Consider the following 25,418-nt stretch of genomic DNA (forward strand, 5'->3'; position numbering starts at 1 on the left):
TCCAGTTCACTATTCCTACTCCTGCCTAGCTCTCCTGATATCAAACAATAAACTAAATCTAAGTAACCTCACAAGATGTGTCTTGCATTTGGGTCCACCCTTGCTCTCAATGCCCCCACCATTGTGACAGCCCCAAAATTAACTGAACTTAATTCCCCAGGAGATCTAGCAAATTTTAAGGTATGGGACAAACAAGAAAAGAAGAAAGAATGCAGGAAAATCCACAATGGATTGGAAAGTAGGAGACCATAAGATATAGGAGCAGAATTAGTCTATCTGACCCATCAAGTCTTTTCTGCCATTTCAACATGGCTGATCTATTTTTCTCTCAGCCCCAGTCTCCTGCCTTCTCCCCATATCCCTTCATGCCCTGATCAATCAAGAATCTATCAATCTCTGCCTTAAATATACATAAAGACCTGGCCTCCACAGTTGACTATGGCAAAGATTCCACGGATTCACCTCTCTCTGGCTAAAGAAATTCCCCTTCATTTTCATTCTAAAATCACACCCTCTATTTTGAGGCTGTGTCCTCTAGTCTTAGAATCTCCTTCCAAAAGAAAACATCCTCTCTACATCCACTCTATCATGGCCCTTCACCATGTGGTAGGTTTCAATGAGGTCATCCCTGATTCTTTTGGATTCCAGTGAGTGCAGGTCCAGAGCCATCAAACACTCTTCATGCAACAAGCCATTCAATGTGGAATCATTTTTATGAACCTCCTTTGAATCATATCCAGTTTCAACACATCCTTTCTAAGATAAGAGGCCCAAAACTGCTCATAGTACTCTAAGTGAGGCCTCACCAGTGCTTTATAAAGTCTCAACTTTCTATCTTTGCCTTTATATTCTTGTCCTCTTGAAATAAATGCTAACATTGCATTTGCCTTCCTCGACCTGCAAATTAACCTTTAGGGAATCTTGCACAAGGACTCCCAAGTCCCTTTGCATCTCTGATTTTTGTATTTTCCTTCCATTTAGAAAATAGTCAACCCTTTCATTTCTTCTACCGAAGTGCATGAACAGATACTTGCCAAAACTGTGTTTCATCTGCCACTTCACTTCCTATTCTCCTAATCTGTCTAAGTCCTTCTGTAGCCTCTCTACTTCCTCAAAACAACCTTCCCCTCCACCTATCTTCATATCATCTGCAAACTTTGCAACAAAGCCATCAATTCCATCATCCAAATCATTAACATCTAATATAAAAAGAAGCAGACCCCTGTGGAACACCACTAGTGACCAGCATCCAATCAGAAGTCTGTTTATTCCCACTCTTTGCCTCCTGCCCATCAACCACTGCTTTATCCATGTTAGAATCTTTCCTGTAATATCATGGGCTTTTATCATGTGTGGCACCTTGTCAAAAGCCTTCTGAGGATCCAAGTACACAACGTCAACTGATTCTGGTTTGACTATCCTGCTTGTTATTTCTTCAAAGAATTCCAACAGATTTGTCAAACAAGGTCTTCCCTTGAGGAAACTGTGCTGACTACAGCTTATTTTATCATGTCCCTCCAAGTATGCCAAAACTATGTGCTTAACAATTGACTCCAACATCTTCACAACCGTTGAGGTCACACTAACTGACCTATAATTTCCTTTCTTCTGTCTCTCTTCCTTCTCAAGGAGTGGAGCGACATTTGCAATTTTCCACTCTTCCAGAACCATTTCAGAATCCAGTGATTCTTGAAGGATCATTACTAATGCCTCCACAATCTCTTCAGTCACCTTGGGTCCAGGAGACTTATTTACCTTTAGACCTCTCAGTTTCCCAAGAACTTTCTCCTTAGTAATGGTAACTTCACACACTTCATGATCACTGATACCTGGAATGTTCACCATATTGCTAGTTTCTTCCACAGTGAAGACTGATACAAAATACTTATTCAGTTCATCTGCCATTCCTTTGTCCTCCATTACTACCTCTCCAGCATTGTTTTCCAGTGGTCTGATATCCACTCTCATCTCTCTTTTACACTTCATGTATCTGAAGAAGCTTTTGGTGTCCTTTTTTTATTATTGGCTAGTTTACTTTTGTATTCCATCTTTACCTTCTTAATGATTTTGTAGTTGCCTTCTTTTGGTTTTTAAAAGTTTCCCAATCCTCTAACTTCCCACTAATTTTTGCTCTATTATATTGTCTCTCTTTAGTTTTTATGTTGGCTTTGACTTCTCTTGTTAGCCACAGCTGTGTCATCTTACTTGTAGAATACTTCTTCCTCTTTGCGACGTATATTGAATTGCTTCTAGAAATTCCAGCCATTGTTCCTCTGTCATCATCCCTGCCAGTTTTCTTCTCCAATCAATTCTGGCCATCTTCTCTCTCATGCCACTGTAATTCCCTTTACCATAAGACAAAGGAGCAGAAGTTGGCCATTCGGCCCACCGTGCCTGCTCCACCATTTTATCATGATCTGATCCATTCTCCCATTTAGTCCTACTGCATCTCTGTTCTGAATGGGTGCCCTTCAATCTTTAAGTCATGCCCTCTCGTACTGGACTCCCCCATCATGGGGAACAATTTTGCCACATCCACTCTGTCCATGCCTTTCAACATTTGAAATGTTTCTATGAGGTCCCCCCTCATTCTTCAAAACTCCAAGGAATATAGTCCAAGAGCGGACAAACATTCCTCATATGTTAACCCTCTCATTCCTGGCTTCATTCTAGTGAATTTTCTCTGAACTCTCTCCAAAGTCAGCACATCCTTTCTTAAATAAGGAGCCCAAAACTGCCCATAGTACTCCAAGTGAGGTCTTACCAGTGCCTTATAGAGCCTCAACATCACATCCCTGCTCCTATACTCTATTCCTCTAGAAATGAATGCCAACATTGCAATTGCCTTCTTCACCACCGACTCAACCTGGAGGTTAACCTTAAGGGTATCCTGTACGAGGACTCCCAAGTCCTGTTGCATCTCAGAACTTTGAATTCTCTCCCCATTTAAATAATAGTCTGCCCGATTATTTCTTCTGCCAAAGTGCATAAACATACACTTTCCAACATTGTATTTCATTTGCCACTTCCTTGCCCATTCTTCCAATCTATCCAAGTCTCTCTGCAGACTCTCTGTTTCCTCAGCACTACCGGCCCCTCCACCTATCTCACTCTACTGTAGTACTGATATATCTTACATTAGCTTCTTCTCAAATTTCAGGGTGAATTTGATCATATTATGATCACTTTCCCTAAGGGTTCTTTTACTTTAAGCTCTCTAATCAATTCCAGTTCATTGCACAACACCCAGTCCAGAATAATGGAACCCCGAGTGGGCTCAACCACCAGATGCTCTAAAAAGGCATCTTGTAGGCATTCTAGAAATTTGCCCCCGTGGAATTCAGCACCAACCTGATTTTCCCAATCTACCTGCATATTGAAATCTCCCATTGCCTTTTTGGCATGCATTTTCTATCTCCTGTTATAATATGTGGACTACATCCTTACTACTGTTTGGGAGTATGTATATAATTCGCATCAGGGTGTTTTTACTCTTGCATTTCCTTAGCTCTATCCACAATCCCCAACGAAACCAAATTTCCCTCGGGATTAATAAAATATATCTATCTATCTACCTATAATAACTTAACACCTTCCAACACCATGACACCTCTTTCTAATGATTTGATTTCATTTCTTACCAACAGAGCAAGGCCACCCCTTCCTTCTCCCTGCCTGTCCCTTCAATACAATGTTAAGTGTTGGACATTAATCTCCCACTATAATTATCTTTCAGCCATGATTCAATGATGCCTACAACATCATACATGGCGATCTGTAGCTGTTCTACAAGTTTATCTGCTTTATTCTGTATACTGTGCACATTCAAATACAACACCTTCAGTCCTGTATTCACTCTTTTTGATTTTGTCTGCCTTTTACATTGCAACTCATCCTGTTGACTGCAATTTTGCGTTAGAGTTAGGGTTAGGGTTATCATCAGCCTCTGCTTGCTAGGAGTCTTCCTACAGATTATTTCTCTTTGTGAACCACCTACCTCATCTTCAGCACTATCACTCCAGTTCCCATCCCCCTGCCAAATAAGTTTAAACCCACCTAACCAACTCCAGCCAACCTGTCCACAAAGATATTGGACCTCCTCCTATTCAGGTGTAACCCATTGTTTTTTGACTGACCGTTCCTTCCGCAGAAGAAATCCCAATAATGCATAAATCTGTAACTCCTGCTCCCTGCACCAGTTCTTCAGCCCCGCATTCACCTGCCAGATCATCCTATTTTTACCCTCACTTTCATATGGTATAGGCAGAAATCCAGAGATTACTACCCTGGAGGTCCTGTTTCTCAACTTTCTACCTAGCTCCCTAAAATCTCCTTCCCTTGTCAACCTATGTCACTGATGCCAATAGGTACCAAAACTTCTGGCTGCTCACCCTCGCCCTTTGGAATGCCAGATATCTGGTCACTGTGCCCCCCACCCCCCAGCAGGTCGTCCCCCTCCATAGTATCTGAAGTTGTGTAATTATTACTGAGGGGAACAGCCACAAGTGTACTCTGTATGGACTGTGCACTTCCCCTCCTCCTCACAGACACCCAGTTACCTGTCTCCTGCAATCTAGGGGCAACTACCTCCCTGTAGTTCCAGTCTATAACCTCTTCATTTTCCCATTTGGGTCAAAGGTCATGGAGCTGCAGCTCCAGTTCCTTAGTACGTTCTCTTAAGAGCTGCAACTCGGTGCACCTGGTGCAGACATCCCACACACAATACAAAACACTGCCCCAGAGCCATTCACACTAAACTACAATGCACTATCAGATGAGGAATGAACAAATAAGAATAGAGAGAGAGAATCTTACAAGATACTTTATGTCGCCCAAGCCTGATCTCATCTCGGTCTGATGAGCCAAAGCTAGTCTAAAGACTGGCACACTCAAAAGAACGGCAGTTCCGCTTGCACTTGAGTTATTTTTTTGGACCCCTCAAATAAATGAGTATTGCTCTCCAACCCTGAGAAACTGCTGAAAAAGTCTGCTTTTTGAATCTTGAACGCAGACCTGACTGAATGGTAACTTTGTTTATGCACTGCCTCTTCCTGATTGGTCACTTCTCAACTCAGAAAAACTGCTGCGAAACTCTGTCTTTCAAATCACAGCCGCCATCCTGGTTAAAAGGTAGCTTCGTTTACTCACCCCCCTGATACTGATTGTCCAATGACAATGAGAAGTAGTGTTGTGGACGAAGCAGATAAATAGAATGTGTTTCCAGAGACAAATGTTGTAAACTCTGTTTCATACGGGAGAGGGTTTGCTGCATGGCTCTCACAGTTGGAGCAAGGGTTTTCCCAAATAACTAGTCCAATATCCAGATATCTGTCAAAATCATCTGACATCTGTACACAGTCTGCACCAATGCTATGAGTTATCTCAGAACTGGCAGAACCACAGATGAAGCAAGTCGTCCAGAGCACTTGGGCATGGCTAAGCAGAGAGGCAAAGATGATTCGTATTTGAATATTGAAGATAGAACAGAATTAGACAAGTCATTCAGTTTACAATGTTGTGCTGATCTAAATGCCAATCTATACCGTGTTCTCCTCCCATGTGTACGCCATATCCCTTCATTCCTTTTATATTTATGTGTCTATAAGAAAGCCTCTTAAAGTCCACCAAACTGCCTACTTCCACTACTACCCCAGTAACCTATTCCAGGCAACTACCACTCTGCATTAAAAAAAAACTTACCTCCCATGCCACCTTTAAAATTCCCCACTCTAACCTTTTAAAAAAGGTCCTCTGGTGTTTGACATCTCTACCCTATCGAAAAGGTTCTGACTGTCTACAACTATCCATGCTCCACGTAATTTTAAAAACCTCTGTCAGATCTCCCTTCAGCTGCTGATGATCCTTGTACCCTTTAATCTAGATAGCATCTTGGTAAAGAAACTACTTCTGCATCTTCTCCACATTCTTCCTATAATGTGATCAAACCTGTACACAATACTCCAAATGCAGTATGACTGAGGTTTTAGGGAACTGCACCATGACTTACTCTTACTCTCCTCACCCCTACCAATCAGTGCAAGCACTCTGTACACTTTCCTTAACACTTCATCTACTTGCGTAGCTATCTCCAGTGAACTATGGACCTAGATTCTAAGATCTTTCTGTACCTTGCTGCTTTTAAGGGGTCTACCATTAACTGTATACTTTCTCCTTCTATCTGCCACTTCTATGTCCATATCTACAAATGATCTATATCCTACAGTATTCTTTGATAGTTCTTTACATTGTCCATAACTCCACCAGTCTTGGTGTCATCCACAAACTTGCTAATCCACCTATCTACATTTTCATTTAAATCATTAATATACGTTTGTAGAATAAGGTGGTCACTTTATTTGGTAAGAGCCTTCCATCCCCACATCCTGTCTTCTATAGCCAAACCAATTCTCAATCCAAACTTGCAATTCACCCTGGGACAGCCTGGTGGCATAGTGGTTAGCACAACGCTTTACAGTACCGGCAACGTGGGTTCAATTCCCACCGCTTCCTGTACGGAGTTTGTACGTTCTCCCTGTCACTGCATGGGTTCCCTCCCGGTACTCCGGTTTCCTCCCACAGTACAAAGACCTACCAGTTGGTAGGTTAATTGGTCAGTGTGAAGTGCCCCATGATTAGACTGAGATTAATCAGGGGATTGCTGCATGATCTGGCTTGAAGTACTGGAAGGGCCTTCTCTGTGCTGTATCTCAGTAAATAAAAATCTCATGTATATTGATCTTCTGAATCAATCTACCATAAGGGACCTAATCAAATGCCTTACTAAAGCTTATGTAGATAATGAGCATTATTGTACCTCCTCCAAACTCCTCAGAAACCTCAGTCGAGTTTGTAAAGAAAGACCTGCCCCACTCCAAGTTATGCTGACTGTCTCTAAACAGGCTCTGCCTTTCTAACTATGCATTAATCCTTTCCCTCAGTATCCTGTCCAACAGCTTCCATTAATATGAGGCTGCCTGACCGACAGTATAATTACCTTGTTTACCTCTATTTCCTTTCTTGAACAAAGGAACAATATTTCCTCCCTTCCAGTCTTCTCAAGCTTCATCTGTTGCTAGTGAGGACACAAATACTTTTGTCAAAGCCCCAGAAATCTCCTTACTTGTTTCTTTCAATATTCTGGTCTACCTTAATCTCAAAATATCCCAGCTCATTAGCATGCCCCGCTCTGTCTGCACTATCTTTCAAATCCTTCTCCTTCATGAATACTGAAACAAAGCACTCACTTCGTACCGCAGCCACTTGTTCTGAATCTAAGCACAAATCCCCGTCTTTATCACTGAGTGGACCCACCTTCTCCTCAGTCATCCTCCTGTTTTGTAAAATGAGCATAACATGTGTTACATGCTCAAGGAGATCTGTTTTTTTTTGAGAATGCTGTAATGGTCTTTTGGAGGTCACCTGATGTGATTTTCCCACCGATGTGAGGTCATGTGCGCCCCCCCCGTGACTATATAAGGGTCGACTCAGGTGACGCAGTAGGGTTTTTTGAGTTTGTAGATTTCCAGGTAGAACGTGTTGTCCCTCCGTTTCCGTTGCGTGTTTGTTTTTGTGATGCAGTTTCATTTTTAAAACGGAAGGTGTGTTCTCTTACAAGATATGGTATTATTGGACTGGAAATTTGTGACTGGAAGTGCCAATTTACTCAATTCCGACAGTTTTGAAGGGAGAGTGAAGAATTCATCGAAGTGAAGGATCGAGAGAAGTCGGCATTATTTGGCAGTTTAATAAAGAATCGACCTTATTGAGTCTTCATTGAAGAGAACCTGCATCGAGATAACTCTTGCAAAAAGGCAATGAGTTCATGCAAAAAGGTGCTTTCTCTCTCTAAAGGAATTTAAGGTCAGTCGATTTAAACTGTTTATTTTCGGCATCGGGAGTCCTGTAGACAGAACCAGCAGTAAAGGTGCGTCTGTGAAGAAATCGTTCTCCAGAGAAGTCTCTCCCAATTGAATGTGTAAAACTGTTGGACTTTCGAAGTTATCGCTTTAAGAACTGTATCTGACTATCACTTTAAGAACTGTTTTTGCATTTAACGCTTTAAGAACCAGAGCCGAGTGGAGTTGGTGAACGGCTGCGTACCTGTTAACCTCCGGTTAAAGTTTTCCTTTGTTTTTTTTTCCTTATCGTTTATTCGTGTTTAATAAATGTTTGGTTGTTTTTATATACCCTGTCTTGATTAATATTCATTGTTGCCGGTTACGTAACACATGTTTTAGGATTGTCTGTGATCCGTCTCATCAAGGACACTTTATGGCCTGTTTTCCTAAACCTTATGTAGGAGCTTTGAATTATCCAGGATTCTGTTACCTTACTGTCTTTACTGGAATGTACTCCCTACTGTTACAGACTGATCTTGAACTCTAATCAGCTGCTCTTTAAGCAACTCCTACATGTCATGTGTGGACTTTTCCAACACCATTTGCTCTCAAACAATGCCCAATGCTCCTGGTTTATCTTGTTGGAAATTGCTCTCCCCCAGTTTAGTACCTTCCCACAAAATCTAATTTTACCCTTTAAAATAACTATCTTAAAAAATAATGAGTTATCGTCACTATTCCCAAAACATTCACTTAATATCAGGCCTATCACCCGGCCTGGATCATTTCCCAAAACCAGGTCCAGTATGTTCTCTCCTCTGGTTAGATTCTCCACGTACTCTTTCAAGAACCTCTTTTGGATACACTGAAGAAATCCTGCCCCGTCTAAGCTTCTTGTATGACAGAAATTGAGGAACAATATTGGGGAAGTTAAAGTCCCTCACTATGACAAACCTTTTGTTTCTGCACTTTTCCCTAATCTGATAACATATCTGCAGAACAGAGGGACTTAGGGGGTACAAGTGCATACTTTATTGAAAGCAGCATCACAGCTAGACAGGAGGGTGAAATAGCTGCTTAACACATTGGCCTCCATCTACCAGGGTATTGAGTATAGGAGTTGTGCAGAGTATAGGAGTATAGGATATCTTATAAGTAGTTGCTGAGGCTGGACTTGCAGTAATATATACCAGTTTTGGTCTCCCTGTCATAGGAAAGACATGAGTAAACTAGAAACAGTGAAGAAAAAATTTACAAGGTTGTTGCCAAGTGTGGAGGGCCTGAGTTAGAGGGAGAGATTGTCCAGGTTAGGTCTTAATTCAGAGCATCTGAGAGTAATATGATTTTACTTTCTCAAAGATATTTTAGGGATGTTCTTTTAGAAGAATGGAGGAAACTTAATAGAAATGTTTCAAATTATGAGAGGTATAGATAAGATGGATGGTCTTTTTCCTAGCATAGAGGAGACCAAAGCTTGGGGGCATAGCTTTAGGGTGAGAGGGGAAAGATTTAAAAGGGACCTGAGGAGGAACTTTCTCATATAGAAGGTGGTGAGCATATGGAACAAAATTCCAGAAAAAGTGTTTGAGGCAGGTATAATAGGTTTTTTTAAATTTATTCATTTACGGGATGTGGGCGTTGCCAGCTAAGCAAGCATTTATTGCTCATCCCCAGTTGCCCTTGAGAAGGTGGTGATGAGCTGCCTTCTTGAACCGCTGCAGTCCCTGAGGTGCAGGTTCACCCACAGTGCTGTGAGAGAGGGAATTCCAAGATTTTGGCCCAGTGACAATGAAGGATTGGCGATATGTTTCCAAGTCAGGATGGTGAATGACTTGGAAGGGGATTTCCAAGTGGAGGTGTATCTGCTGTTCTCGTCCTTCTAGCCCGTGGTGATTATGGGTCTGGAAAGTGCTGCCTTAGGAACTTTGGTGTATTGTCGCAGTGCATCTTGTAGATAGTACACACTGCTGAAACTGTACATCGATGATGCAGGGATTGGCTGCTTATGGAAGGGGTACCAATCAAGTGAGCTGTCTTGTCAAGCTTCTTTGAGTGTTGATGAAGCTGCACTCATCCAGGCAAGTGGCAAGTATTCCATTACACTCCTGACCTGAGCCTTGTAAATGGTGGACAGGATTTGGGGAGTCAGGAGATGAGTTGCATGTATCATTGAAGAAGCACTTGGACGGGTACATGGAGGGCAGGGCTTAGAGGGATGTGAGCCAAACACGGGAAATGGGGACTAGTTGTATTGGCATTCCTGCCACTGTCTGTAAGGAATTTGTACCTGCTCCCCATGACCACGAGGGTTTCCTCCAGGAGCTCCAGTTTCCTCCCACAGTCCAAAGACATACCGGTTGATAGGTTAAATTGTCCCATGATTAGGCTAAGATTAAATTGGGGGGTTGCTGGACAACTTGGTTCCATGCTTTATCTCAATAAATACATTTTTAAAATTGTGAACTGGTAAGGTTGAAAGGTCTGTATCTGTTCTGTATTGCTCTTAGCCTGGTGGCTGGTGGGGGCCTATAGTATAACCCAAACAGCATGATTGCACCTTTCTTGTTTCTGAGCTCCACACAAATTGTTTCTGAGGATTCTTCCTTATTACTACTGCAACACCTCTACCTCTCTTATCATCCCTCAATCACTCCAAAACAAGGAAACCCAGGATAACTGAACCGCCAGTCCTGTCCGTCACACTACACGCCACTATAATGGCAGCAATCTCGACAGGAGGAAGCGGGTTGGGGTGTGGGTGTTGACACGCCCGGGAAGGGTGGAGTACGGTCCCTTCATTGACAATCAGGAGCGAAGGTGGAGATTGCGGAGCAGGACAGAGGGTCTCATTCACGCTGGGGAGAAGGGGGCGGGCCTGCTCCTGATTGATAGGAGAGCGGCGCCTCACCTCAATGGCCAGGAGGTTCGAGCCTACTTTCCGATTGGCCAAGCGGGCTGGGGCGCGGGTGCGCTGTCATTCGCTGGGCGGTGGCTCGCCTTACCGCGCCAGCTGAGCCCGGTGCTCAGTTGCCTGTCACCATGCCGAACATCGTGCTGTTCAGCGGCAGCTCGCACCGGGAACTGTCGCAGCGGGTAGCTGACAGGCTCGGGCTGGAGCTGGGAAAAGTAGTGACCAAAAAATTCAGCAACCAGGAGACTTGGTGAGGGGAGGGGAAGGACGTGGTGAGGAGGCAGCGGGGACACGGGTCCGGACATGAGACGTTGTCAGGGCTGCACTGGGTTTGCCGTGCACTCATCTCCCCTCTCGTGGGTCCAGCCGCACCTGACTCTGGTTGGCGTGACCCCGCCGGTACAACAGCAAGCTTCCCGCACCTTCCCGGGCACTGGAGAGCAACGCTCTCTGAGAGAACGGAAGCTACTGTGCATTTCCATCAAGAGCTTTGGGTGCATGCCCTTGAATGGCCAGGCACGACACCACTGCCATGTGGCTGGGCTGCTGTTTAACGTGTGCTGGCTGAAAGCTCGCAATTTCCTATCTGCAACTCGGCAGCGCCCTGCTTTGTTGTGCCGGGGTGAGAATCCCTTCTGCTGGTGGGCAGCTCGATTACCGGCCGTTTCAGCTGCAATATAAGGGATGTGGCTGTTAGCTTTTGTTGTGGAATAAACGTTGCTGAAAGTGTTTACTCTGCAAGCATCCAGTAAATAATTATTGAAAGTGTGCGTTGTATCTTTTCGGGGGAACTTGCCGTCACGTTGCGCTTTTAGAATGAGTTGATCATTACGGTGATGCATATGGGTTTGTATTTTACAACCATGTGGGTATGATATTGAAACACTGATGCTCTGCAATTTCAGGTTACATTGCAGAAATGACGGAATCCTCTGCCTTTCTAAGTAAAGTGCAGCTGTGTCATAAATCATTACTAATTTGTCTTATTTTTGCGAGGTGCCTTAAATTGTTCACGTTAAATGTGTAATCATAAGTAGATTTGAGGGACTAGTACATGCAGCTACAGATGGAAAAAGCAGAGCAAAGGCAGGTAGAAAGTAAACTTTATTATTGTGCGTGATGAACTTTGCGAGGACTAACAAGATAGGAACCAATGAATGGAAGGGCCATAACTTGTAGTGAAGTCCAGGGCGATATATGTATGTGATGGTATGTAATGCATGTTTCTCGTTACTGTACTATAAAGAAGATACAGAAAAGATGCTGTGAAGCTTTATCAGGATGTTCAAAGTAAATTTATTATCAAAATACCTGTATGTCACCAGAGACAACCAGGAGATTCATTTTATTGTGGGCCTCTGATGGAGACATAGGACAGGCTGGTTAGTTTTCCTTGCACAGAGGAGGTTAAAGTATGTAAATGAGGTGTGTATTTATCTACAGGAAAGTTCCCTACTGAGCTGACCCAGCATAGGGGCAAGCAGGGGTACCAGTTTTCGAAGAGATCCAAGGACGGACTTTTCTACCTAGAAGGCAGTTGGAATAAAAAGATTTTTAAAGATTAGTTTTATTTGCATTGAAACACACAGTGAAATACATCATTTGCATCCAACAGCCGTCGCAGGATGTGGCGGGAGCAGCTGGCATCACACATCGGGCTTTCAACTTGCTATCCGCACATGGTTAGAATGTGGGAGGAAACCAGAGTACCTGGAGGGGACTCACTCAGTTACAGGGAGAATATATAAACTTACAAACAGAGCTTCAGTTGCTGGTGCTGTAAATTGTTACCCTAACTGCTGTACAACCACACTGCTCTTGTCTGGAATTTGGAACACTCTCCCTGATTGGGTGATGGAGTAAGCTATTTTGTAGCATTTAAGTATCCAGATGAACATTTGAATAGCTAATTTATAGAAGATGCGATTGTATTCGTAAACAGGAGTGGTATAAATTAGGTAGTTGTTGGTTCTCATGAATATCCTTTTGTTAAAGTCGGATGACGTGAACTCTGAAATCTGTTTGCTGTGGTCAAAACTGGAGCAAAGACCTCCAAAGGAAGGTTGTCTAAGATGTAAAGCCATGGGATATTGTTTACTCAAACATTTAAATTAATTGTTTGCCCAGCCAATTGGCAAAATGCAGTGTGATGAAATCAACATGAGATTTTGTATGAATTTTTTTTTGAAGCTGTGGTAAATTTCATCCTGTGAAGAATAGAAATTCAGTTTTGTCTGAGGACAACTGGGGATGTTTGGACTAGATACAATAGTTGGTAATGGTTTTCTTTAGTTGATCTGATACAAAACTTATTCGATTATCAGCATCTAGAGGGAAGTTTTAACGGTAAAGGTGTACAAAAAATTAAGAATTTTAGAAACAAATCATGTTTGGTAACCAAGACTTTAATTACATTTAAAACAACAGAGTGACATTATTATTGTGTTTAATATGAGACAGCAGTTTTCCAGAGCAGATGAATATTTGAACAAAGAGAGTTTAAGAAAATTACTAGGGACCAGAAACTCATGAGACTAATTTGGCCTCTGGATCTCTGTCACATTGCTCTAAGGGTAGATTGAGACTACAGAAAGATTTGTAATTTTTTTTGGTGTTTTTGTACAAGCTTGTAACAAGTAATAATTGTGGCTTTTTGGTGCAAACTCTGCATATGCTTTAAGCTTATGATTCCTTAAAATTGTGAGTTGTAAATTAGAGTTTAATATCACATGGATGAAGTTGCTGGTGATTTGTGAATTCTTGTGGACTGTAAGCCTTTTTCGAAGTCATTTCACTATAAATCAAAAGCAAAAATTTAACCTACTGCTGCAATCTAATGATATTCCATTTGGTCCAGGTTTTGTCTCATCCCATATCACTTCAGCATAAATGCAGGGAGGTTCAAATCTTTGTATTTAAATTTACTTTGAAATTTTTGAGGATGATAGTAGATACGTGCACATTTAGCTTTGACTGGTTAAGGCAAAGGTACCTGTTACTATTACAGTACTTGACAGTTCTGATATCTGAGATTTTGTGACTTTAAAGGGTACAACTTTTTTTTCTTTTGGCAAGCAGAAGCTAGTTATGAAGAAAATGTTAAGCATCATTAACTTTTGACCTCAAAGTCAGTAAGAATAAAGTGTTAATATTTTTCTCCTCCAACTTGCCTCCATTTTTATTTATTTTTTAAGTTTAAAATGAGTTGCTTTTCAGAGGACTGCTTCCTAAAGATGATTCAGGTTGGAGCATAGCATCCATTCAAATTCTGAGATGGATGACGAGTACATTTTAGCACTGAGTATTCCCCTCTGGGTCGCTGATTGAGGAGAACTAGGGGAAGTACATTCCTTCCGCAATTTTCATCGGGCTTCATGTGATCCTGACTAAGAGATTCTTGGTGTCATGCCAAGTGGTCAGGTTTCCCAGTAGTTTATAAGAATATTATGCTTTTTCAAGGAGGGTCTGACAACAATTTTTGGAAGTATTTCCTTCATCCTCCTGCCATGACAGCTGAATCTAAGTTTTGAAGGATTTGAAATTTCTCGTGTAGATTTGACTGTCAATCAGAACTGGTAATTTGAGATGGTGCCCTGGAAAAGGGGATTGCTGTTGGTTTGTGTATCCTGCCAATAAATTTGGATGATTTTGTAGGGCTGGTATTGGTTGTATCTTTCCAGTGCTCTGTGCTTATTGTAGATGTTCTGTGTCTCAAGTATATACCAACATACTGCATTTGAGCCTTGATATTGATGGTTAAAGGCTGTGAAAATGCCGGGTGGCTAATTTTGTATCCACTTTTGCTAAGAGGTGGCTCAGGAAAATGAAAAGTGGCCATATTTTCCTTGTCTGATTGTAGACATTTAATGTCAGATACCAGTACTTTGCTGATGCTTAGCATAAGCTTTTTGCACAGCTCTATTGAATGAGTTAATTATGCTTTGCAGCTTGTGAATGTGTACATTGCAAATATCTTTGCATTCCAAATGCCTCGCTGGTTGAAGTGACCTTCTGCATTGGACCTCCTTTATTTTGATAATTAGATTCACTCCAGCGGGGAGCCTGTTAGACGTGATATTCAATGTTGCAGTGAACAAGGTTGAGAAAACTGGATGGTAATTCAGCTTTTCTTGAACTGGTATTAGTGGCATTATGGTCCATCTAGCTAGTTTCATGGTTTGTATACTACCATGTAGCAGATGTAAAATGGAGATTTTTTTTTAACGGTAGCTAAATTTGCAAAATATTTTCTGTAATCTTTAACATTGAAAAATTAAGGTCAAAAGAGGCAATGTATTTTTTATGCTCCATGCATTTTCCTTGGACTTGTACAGTGAAGATCAAATCCATATTGCCACTTGACGAACTGAATCCACACTAATTCGGAAAGCACCTCTTTAGCCACTTGAAACAGTTCTTGACTCTTTGAGGCAGGTCATCGTTGGTGTTTGTTGTAACTGAGTTGACTGTTCACAGAAATTAACTGAGATATAAAAGGCTTTATTGAACAGAACCTATCTTCTGGAGAGGATCTCAAATCATGTTCTAATATTTCACTGTTTCAATGTACATGTGATAATAAAATGACTCTGAATCTTCTAGCAAACAACAGGAATTCTGCAGATGCTGGAAATTCAAGCAACACACATCAAAGTTGCTGGTGAACGCAGCAGGCCAGGCAGCATCTATAGGAAGAGGCGCAGTCGACGTTTCAGGCCGAGACCCTTCGTCAGGACTTCTGAATCTTCTAGCACAATGTTTTATACTTTTTATACACAGCCATAAATGATTAGCCACAATATCAATGGCTCTATGTGCACACTTTAACATTTTGAAGATAGACCAATAGTAACACATCCCAACCAGCAGAGCCTCTTTGAATATTCAATATCTGTTCCTAATAATAAAGTAGTCAAGTGGTTAAGGCACTGGACTAGTGACCTGAAGGTCGTGAGTTCGAGCCCCAGCTGAGGCAACATGTTGTGTCCTTGGACAAGGCACTTAATCACATATTGCTCTGCGATGACACTGGTGTCCAGCTGTATGGGTCCTAATGCCCTTCCCTTGGACAACATTGGTATCGTGGAGAGGGGAGACTTACAGCATGAGCAACTGCTGGTCTTCCATACAACTCTGTCTAGGCCTGCGCCCTGGAGAGTGAAGACTTTCCAGGCGCAGATCCATGGTCTCGCAAGACTAACGGATGCCTTTATTTATTTTTCTGTTCCTATAGTTTCTTAGAAGGACCTGCAGACACCCAAAGTATACTTCTTTTTGTTACAACAACGTACAATTTCTTTCCTTCCACCGATATTGCTTGGCTTGCTGAATTCTTCCAAAAGATTTTTTGTTACTCTAAGTTCTAGCGTCTGTAGCCTCTTGTGTCTCTATTACAGTATGGAGGGATGGCTCCCTCAATATACAATTGGACAAAAACGTCTGTGTTTGCTGTGTTGGTTCTATTATTTTGTCCATTCTTTTAGTTTTAGTTCTTAAAACAGTTTTTATAGATGTATTTTTCCCTGTATTGCACATCAAACAATGTAATACCAGCTAGCTTCATGAGTAGTCTGAACCTTAGTATATACTGGTGGTTGACAATCCATCTAGTAATTCTACCTTTTTTTTAATATTCTCACAGCTGCTTTACCATCATGCCACTGATATGATTATTAAAGTAGAAAAGCTGCTATAAAACGTGGCTCAGGTAGCAGGGATATGCCTTTAATTATGTGTTTATACAGGAGACGGCTACTTAATGCCTTCACTGATCTCATTCAGAAGTTTTCAATGAACACCGATTTAAAATGAATTGTTTTCCCTTACTGGTTTGTAATAGAGATCTGAATATCCCACACCCAGTGATCAGTTTCAAGAGCCTTAAACTTAAATTGAAGCCATAAAGTTAAATTGTGAAGTTTTTTCTCCCTGAAGGCTGGTTCTGCAGTCTCTTGTCCTCATTTTAATTAACTATCTAGAATATAATTCCAAAATAATCCCTAACAGTCTCAAAAGCGATAACGAATCACCACTTCAAAATTATCAGGAAGTTGTGGGATCATTTTCCATCCAGTATAGTTCGGGTATTTCTTACTTTAGTATGCCTTAATGCATGGACCTTCAAATTGAAGGCAGCTTTGGACTTCTGGTTAATTGGGCATTGATCATTCAATTACATTCCTATCATTCACTAGTCCTGTTGCCACAAAGTAACAGATTTCATTTTGTATGTCAGTGATAGTAATTCTGAATCTTGCAATCCCACTTTGTCTATGACACAATCTAACGTGCCGTGCGCCAGTGCTGGGTTTGGAGGATGCGACTATGGTTTCAATCCCCGTGCTCCCCCCCACCCAAGTTTCCTTTAAAATTGTGTTGGTTGTTTTCAAAACATCTGAAAAAGGAGAGGGCCCCATTGCCGATTCTATTTTCCAGTGTTTTGCAACTTATCCTAGTGCTGAAGCTGCTTAGGAGGGTTGGTTTGCATCCCTCTGGAATGTTGGCGAAATTTAACTCAGTACAGACTGTGGTGATATCATGTCAGAATGTGATTGGAGAGAGTTCTGAGCATGCGCAGAAATGTTAGAATGATCTGGAACATGGCTTGGTAAAAACGTGGTTTGGTTTTGTTGCTGTAAATAAAAGTTCTAATTCTTCCAGAATATGATTCTTTATTGTTAACCCACGGTATGTATAAATATAAAGACCACAACATGGTGTCAGAAGTCGGTCTGGAAGAATAATACGTTCGCTAACATGGGAGAAGCGAAGATAATCGAAGAAAAAAAATTCGAACTGTTTTGCTGTTTGCTAACAGTTTTTAAAAATGGAAGGTTTGCAACCTCCACCGACACTTCATCTGACTGGGAACGTAGCTGAGAACTGGAGAAAATTCAAGCAGCGTTTTGAAATATATTTATCGTTGATTGGAGCTGATGATAAACCGGAAAAAACAAAAGCTGTGCTTCTACTCCATGTAATAGGTGATGATGCAATTGAGGTATATAACCACTTAATTTTTGAAGATGGAGATAATATAAAATTGGATCGATAATGGACGAATTTGAAGTATTTTGTATACCGAAGTGCAATTTGTCATTTGAAAGGCATAAATTTTTTACACGTGCGCAGAGATCTGCTGAAACAATTGATCAATATGTTACTGAATTGAGACACCGGAGTAAAATATGCAGATTTGCAGAATTGACACACTCTCTCATTAAAGACAGAATTGTTTGTGGCATTCGGGATAATGGTCTGAAAGAAAGACTGTTAAGAGAACAAGATTTAGACTTGGAAAATGCTTTGATGCTTTGCAAAGCTTCAGAAACAGTGACGTTGCAGACTAAAGAACTTTTCACTGAGGGCTGCCAGGTAGACGCTGTGAAAAAGCGCGAACATATTAGAAATAATAATAAAACAACAACAAAACCGACAGAGAACAAGACACCATCTGAGAGAAAAAAGCTATCTGATCGCTGTGGACGGCAGCACTGGCCAAAACAGTGTCCAGCGTATGGGGAAAATGTGCAACGACTGCAGTAAGTATTTTTCACACTGTTGCAGAAGTAGAAAAAAAATAAAACAAGTAAATGCAGTGCTTGAAAATGAACTTGAGTTTTATATAGATGTGCTTTGTGAAAACAAGCAAAGTAAGAATGACTGGACTATTCCATTGCAAGTGAACCAAAACAATATTCAGTTTAAACTTGATACTGGAGCACAAGTAAATGTTCTTGGAGAATCTGAGTTTAATGCATTAAAGCCAAGACCAAAGTTACATAAGACAAATATGAAAGTGACTGGGTATTCAGGTGCAGACATTCCAGTTAAAGGAACATTTATGGCAAAAGTATCACACAAAAAGATTGTGCACACATTTTCATTTGTGGTGGTGCCAAAGAATGTACAGTCAATACTGGGTCTATCTGCCTGTGAGAGACTGAATTTGGTGAAAAGAGTATTAGTCCTGGACAGCGATACAGATACAGACTCAGAATACAGTGACAGAATGGAACGGCTAGAAGTCATAAAGAAAGCTCCCAGACCCAACCGTTTGTTACCAGCATCTGACAAAGCGTTGCCACCAAAACCAGGAGTTGCAATTTTTCCCTCTGGAAGTAACGCACATGCATCAATGGGCCAAGCATTCCATCACAATCTCACCTCTGCAGGAGGACAGAGGCCAAACTTGCCGGTACAGTACAATACGGATCTGAAGCCAAAGAGTGACAAGAATCAGGATCCAATTGAAGAAGTGAAAGCACGAGTGAGGCCTGGTTAAAGACGTGGTTTGGTTTTGTTGCTGTAAATAAAAGTTCTAATTCTTCCAGAATATGATTACTTATTGTTAACCCACGGTACGTATAGATATAAAGAACACAACACAGACCTCATCCATAGATTTGTTTTTGGTAGATAGTGGGGGTTTCTGCTAATGGGCATGGCATACTGTTTTTACATTAGTGAGTCAAAGGGTCCCTGGTCCCACTAGAATTGCTGAGGCATTAAAACATATTTTTGCTTTAAGGCAAAACCCACCCACCTCGTGTATCAGTCCTTGCCCTTCCTGTGGCCAAGTTGTTAAGGCGTTCGTCTAGTGATCTCAAGGTCGCTAGTTTGAGTCTCAGCTGTGGCAGTGTGTTTATGCCCTTGAGCAAGGCACTTAACCACACATTGCTCGAGTGTCTGTCTGAGGAGTGGCGCCCCACACAGACTTCCAATCTGCGCCTTGTAAGGCATGAAAATGCCCGATGCAGGCGCCTCGTGGTCTGAGTCGACGCTTCCTGCCCCCCCCCACCCCATGAAGATTGCATTACTATGATTACCTTTTGGAGGTATAGCCAACATGTTGTATTTTGAATTGGTCTTCTCATCACAGTGATGAAGAAATAACAATCAACAAAGACTGTCCAGCAACTAGCTACTGGCTAGTTAGAGTGTCAAAACACTCCAGACCCTGGGCTTCATATTGAGAAGTGAAAGGTGCATAAATGTGATTTCATTTAACACGGCATAGCTATGGCCTATCGGCTAACATGGGTTTGATGGTGAAGTCTTGGACCAATGGTATAATTGTCTTAGTTATGTGATTTCATTTAACAAGGCATAGCTATGGCCTATCGGCTAACGTGGGTTTGATGGTGAAGTCTTGGACCAATGGTATAATTGTCTTAGTTTTTCCACTCTCCGGCTTCCTCACTATCTCTTGTTCCCTACCAACCTCTCACACACCACCCCATTCTTTCCTCAAACTTTAGGCACCTTTCCCTTCTTCTTTCCCTGACCTTTTTTGCATTCTCCCTTCTCTCCACAGCTTCTGTCACTGTTCTTCAGCAAAGTGCAGAACAAGAACAGACCCTTTAGCCCACAATGTCTACACTGAACATGATGTCAAATTGAACTGATTCTCTTCTACCTCTATCAAATCCATACCCCACCCTCTCTGCAAAATTCTTTTGACTGTCTAGCAGCCTCTTGAACCCCATTATCATATCTGCTTGCCCCACACCCTGGCGGTTCATTCTAGGCACTCACCCCTTTTTGTATTTAAAAAGAAAAGTCTCTGCATGTCTCCTTCAAACTTTTGTCTTCTCACCATATTTTCTAGTACTTAACTCTTATACCTGGGTTTAAGGGGTTGGTGGAGTAACGGATTCTGATTATCTACCCTATCTATGCCTCACGTAAGCTTATAGACTCTCGCAAATTTCTACTGATGTACTGTGGGCACATGGCCAAGTGGTTAAGGCATTCGACTAGCGACCTGAAGGTCGTGTGTTTGAGCTCCAGCCAAGGCAGCGTGTTGTGTCCTTGAGCAAGGCACTTCACCACACAGCGCTCTGTGACGACACTGGTGCCAAGCTGTATCGGTCCTTGCCCTTCCCTTGGACAACATTGGTGTCATGGAGAGGGGAGACTTGCAGCATGGGCAACTGCCGGTCTTCCATACAACTTTGCCCAGGCCTGCACCCTGGTGAGTGAAAACTTTCCAGACGCAGATCAGTGGTCTAGAAAGACTAACGGATGCCTTTCTTACTGTGGAGAGCATTCCACCTGGTTACATCACCATCTGGTCTGGTATGCCACTGCACAGGATCAGAAAAAGCTGCAGAAGGTTGTAAACTCAGCCAGCTCCATCAGGGACACTGGCCTCCCCAGCACCAAGGGCTCCTTCAAAGGGTGATGCCCAAAAAAAGTGGCATCCATCATTCAGGACATGACCTTGTCTCATTGCTACCATCAAGAAGGTTTTACAGGAGCCTGAAGACACGCACTCAATGTTTTAGAAACAGCTTCTTCCCCTCCACCATCAGATTTATTTTTGCAGTACTTATTTGGTTTAATTTTTAAATATGTATTTCTTAAAGTAATTTGTAGTTTGTTTATTGTAAGTTCAAAGTAGATTTTATTATCAGTACATAGAGTATGGCTGGGTGGTGAGGAATTCTGAGGATGGATGCTGCTTTCTTACAACAGTTTGTTGCAGATGTGCTCAATTGTTCAGAAGGCTTTACCTGTGATGTACTGGGCCAAATCCACTATCTGTTGTAGGATTTTATGTTTTAGATGTCATGCCAAATCTCCACAGACCCCTAAGACGTTGCCATGTTTTCTTTTCACAATTGCATTTACATGCTGGGTCCAGGACAGGTCCTCTGAAATAGTAATACGCAAGAATTTAAAATTGCTAATCCTCTCCACTTCAGATCCTCCATTGAGGATGGGCTCATGGACCTCTGGTTTCCCTCTCCTGAAGTCTACAATCAGTTCCTTGGTCTTGCTGACATTGAGTGAGAGGTTGTGACTACACCACTCAGCTAAATTTTCAATCTCCCTCCGGAGTGCAGATTGATCACCACCTTTGATACAGCCCACGACGGTGGTGTCATCAGCGGATTTGAATAAGGTATTGGAGCTGTGCTTAGCCACACAGTCAAAGTGAATACAGAAAGGGACTAAGCACACAGCCTTGTGGTGCACCTATGCTGATGGAGTTCGTGGAGGAGACAATGTTGTCAATCCAAACTGGGGTCCAAAAATGAGGAAATCCAGGATCCAATTGCACAAGGAGGTATTGAGGCTAAGGACTTGGAGCTGATTGACTAGTTTTGAGGGGATGATGGTATTAAATGCTGAGCTGTAATTGATGAAGAGCATCTTGATGTATGCATCTTTGCTGTCCAGATGTTCCAGGGTTGTGTTAATAGCCAATGAGATGGCATTTGCTTTGGACCCATTGCTCCAGTAGGAAATCGGAGCGAATTCAAGTGGCCTCTCAGGCAGGAGCTGATGTTTCATCATCAGCTTCTCGAATCACTTTGTCACAGTGGATGTAAGTATAACTGGGTGATGGTCGTTGAGGCAGCTCACCACGCTCTTCTTGGACCCTGGTTTGATTGGAGCCTGCTTGAAGCAGGTGGGGACCACACACTGCCAAAGTGAGAGATTAAAGATCTCCGAGGACACACCAGCCAGCTGGTCATCACAGGATTTTAGTATGTGGCCAGATACCCCATCCTGTGGTGCACCTATGCTGATGGAGTTCGTGGAGGAGACGATGTTGTCAATCCAAACTGGGGTCCAAAAATGATTTCGCCCTCCTGAAGGCTGCCCGTACGTCAGCTCAGATACTGAGATCGTCAGGAGATGTGATGGTTCGTGATGGTTCCTCCCTGTTCTGATGGTCAAAGCTAGCATAGAAGACATAGAGCTCATCTGGAAGCGGCCCTGCTGTCCCCCATGTCTCTTGATTGAACTTTGTAGCTGGATATAGCAATCAAACCCTGCCACAGCTGCCATTTGGTCTGGAATCTCCCCCGTGAGATGGCTTTTCAGAGATCATACCTGCACCTGTTGTAGCATTCTTCGTCTCAAGACTCGAATGCCTCTGATCTGGCCCTCAGCAGATTTTCAGTGTTATAGTTTATCCAGGGCTTCTGATTGGGGAAGACTGAACGATTTAGTGGAGACACACTCATTTACAATTGTTTCAATAAAACCCATTACACCCTGTTCTATTCATTTAGATCTCTAGATGAGTGCTTCAACACTGCACAGTCCACTGACTCAAAGCAATCTGCCTCCTGCGACCACCTCTTAGTCATCCTAATCTCCAGAGACTTGTTTCTTTTTTTGCTCTGCCTGTATGCAGGTAGTAGGACAGCCAAGTAATCTGATTTAGCAAAATGCGATCAGGATCACATTTGATAGGTGTTCCAAGTTGGGGGGAACACAAGTTGGACATAACTGTCACATTGGAGTACAAGTGAGCATTGGCCGTAAAATATACGCCACTTCCCTTAGTCTTACCCGAGTCTGCAGTTCAGTCCATTCTGAAAATCGTAGATTGTTCTGATCTGACTGCTATGTTCGGCGTATCTGTAGATAACCAAATCTTGATACAGCAAACGATTGAGAGATTTCTCATCTGCCTCTACAGCAGACTTGTCCTCAGATCGTCAACTTTATTCTCATGTTTATGACTAAACATTCACCAACAAGATACTGGGTGGAGGAGGCCTCATTCCTCTGTGTTTCAGCCTGGCTTGGATTTTCCCTCTCCTGCAAAACAACAAATCTCACGATGTATGCCAGTGACATTAAAATTGATTCTGAAACTTCTATCAGGTCCCCCTTCAGCCTCTGCTGCAAAGATAACAAAGTTTGTCAACTTCCTTGTAGTTCATACCCTCTAATCCAGGCAGTATCCTGATAAAACCTAAAACACTTAACCCTTTCCAGAATCTCCATTATCTCTTATAATATGGTAACCAGAAACACAAATAGTAATACAGTTGGCAGAAATTTTTTGAAGGGTTTCAATTCACCACTGATGTGAAGCAGGCTGAACTACTTATCACTCAGCTACAAAGTTATGAGGTCCGTTATCAGCTGGAGAGAGGAAAAAAAAGTGTCGTACTTTGAAGTTGTGTGTTTCCCAGTGCTGTTTACAAGTGTTCCATTGCATTTATGTAATGGCTTTTGTAATACAAGGATGTTCCAAAAGTACAAGAACTATTGCCACTAGTTTAGCAGTAGCTTTGTGTGCAATAATATTTAGCATGCTGGATCTATTTTAATGCTCATTGAAGTCTTGACATTGGCTAGAATGCAAGAGCTCTGTCTGTCTTTCTTATATGTTAATAATGCAAATGGAGGTTCATTGCAAAAGAGGTTGCTTTGGATTCTTGGGGGAAAATCTTCATCAGCGATGGACTTGCAACTTGGAGATGAAAATACGTGATTTTATAGGGAGTAGGTTTCAAGGGTTTGAAGAAATGAAAATGAAGAACAATGTGTTCAGACAGGTGGAACTCTGCAGGGCCAGTAGTTGAGAGACCAGGACGGAAGTGGACAGCATGCTGCTGCAGAGGCTAAAGATGATAAGCAATGCAACATGGTCATGAGTGTCAACTGGAGGGTGTGTGGAAGGGAGGAAGCTGGAATGAAGAGGTTCAACTTTTTTTTAAATTGTGAGCTGGCTTGGAACAGGTCCTTCCAGTCCTTTGAGCCGTGCTGCCCAGCAATCCCCAATTTAATCCTATCTCAATTATGGCACATTTTACAATGACCAACTAACCTACCAGTCAGTGCATTTGTGGACTGTGGGAGGAAACCATAGCACCCGGAGGAAACCTCAGTCATGAGGGAATGTACAAACTCCTTACATGCAGCGATGGGAATTGAACCCGGGTCACTGGCAATGTAAAGCGTGGTGCTAACCACTACGCTACTGTGCCACTCCTGTATGAAGATCTGATCCATATATGTATGACATAGTGGTTGATAATGGTTTCAGATTTGCAGTTTATTGAATAGATTTGTTCATTTATTTGCATTTTGCTCTTGGCTATTGAATGTATTAGCGGCATATAGAAACATTGGGAAATTTTACATGTTGCCCTCTGCCCAATCCAAAACAGCTCACTGGCTTTATACATCATTGCATTACAGTGCAGCATACAGTACTGAATCATGTGGTACTGCCTTGAGAACTGAATGTTCAATAATTCCATAATTGCAGTGCTTCTGTAAAGAGCGGCCACAGTATGATAACTGCAGGAAATAGGATACTAAATACAGTATAAGGCTGTCGTGATTCATGTCAGCCTCAATCTTCAAATCTACTCCATTCATAATTTGTGGAAATAAATTCTTGGTCTTGTATAGGAGACCTTTTTCCTTGAGCTTTATATTTGAGAAACAAATGGTATAAAGATATTTTATACCCTTCACTAAATCTGGCTGGAACTAATCCTTGTTATGGGACACAACTGTTGATATTGGCAAAATAAACATTTTAAGTAGTTTCATTGATGCTCTAGGCAGCCTGCTATGAGCTCTGTATTCAAATGATTGCACAGTTAAGATTCAGTTCTTGGTTATTTAGCAGAAGTATAATATTTGGCTTACGATGATTATTGTTTGCTCGTTGTTCTCATTATTCTGTTGAACAGGATGGCAAGGCATTGTTTTATATGGATTGAGCAATAGTTTTTTCCTGTATTTGCATACACATCAAGTTGTGCTAACAAATTCTGTTCTAATCATCGGAGTTACTGAGAGCTCCTCCAGTCCCAAAATGTAATCATAATGGCTAAGAAATTCAGTTTGGATTGGAATGCCTATGCTTTGATAGTTTTACATCACCAAGCTTTACTATATGT

General features: G+C 41.9%; 1 protein-coding gene across 1 annotated transcript in view; it reads left to right on the plus strand.

Moving 5' to 3' along the window:
• Positions 1–10,835: 10,835 nt before the first annotated feature.
• LOC134347570 (ribose-phosphate pyrophosphokinase 2-like) overlaps positions 10,836–25,418 on the plus strand; it is a 46,004-nt gene continuing 31,421 nt past the window's right edge. Inside the window, exon 1 of the mRNA XM_063049924.1 lies at positions 10,836–10,999. Within this exon, the coding sequence (XP_062905994.1) occupies positions 10,878–10,999 (122 nt within the window). The 5' untranslated portion in view covers positions 10,836–10,877. The remainder of the gene's footprint in view (positions 11,000–25,418) is intronic.

The sequence above is a fragment of the Mobula hypostoma genome, chromosome 6 (genome assembly GCF_963921235.1).
Source record: "Mobula hypostoma chromosome 6, sMobHyp1.1, whole genome shotgun sequence".
Lineage (NCBI taxonomy): Eukaryota > Metazoa > Chordata > Chondrichthyes > Myliobatiformes > Myliobatidae > Mobula > Mobula hypostoma.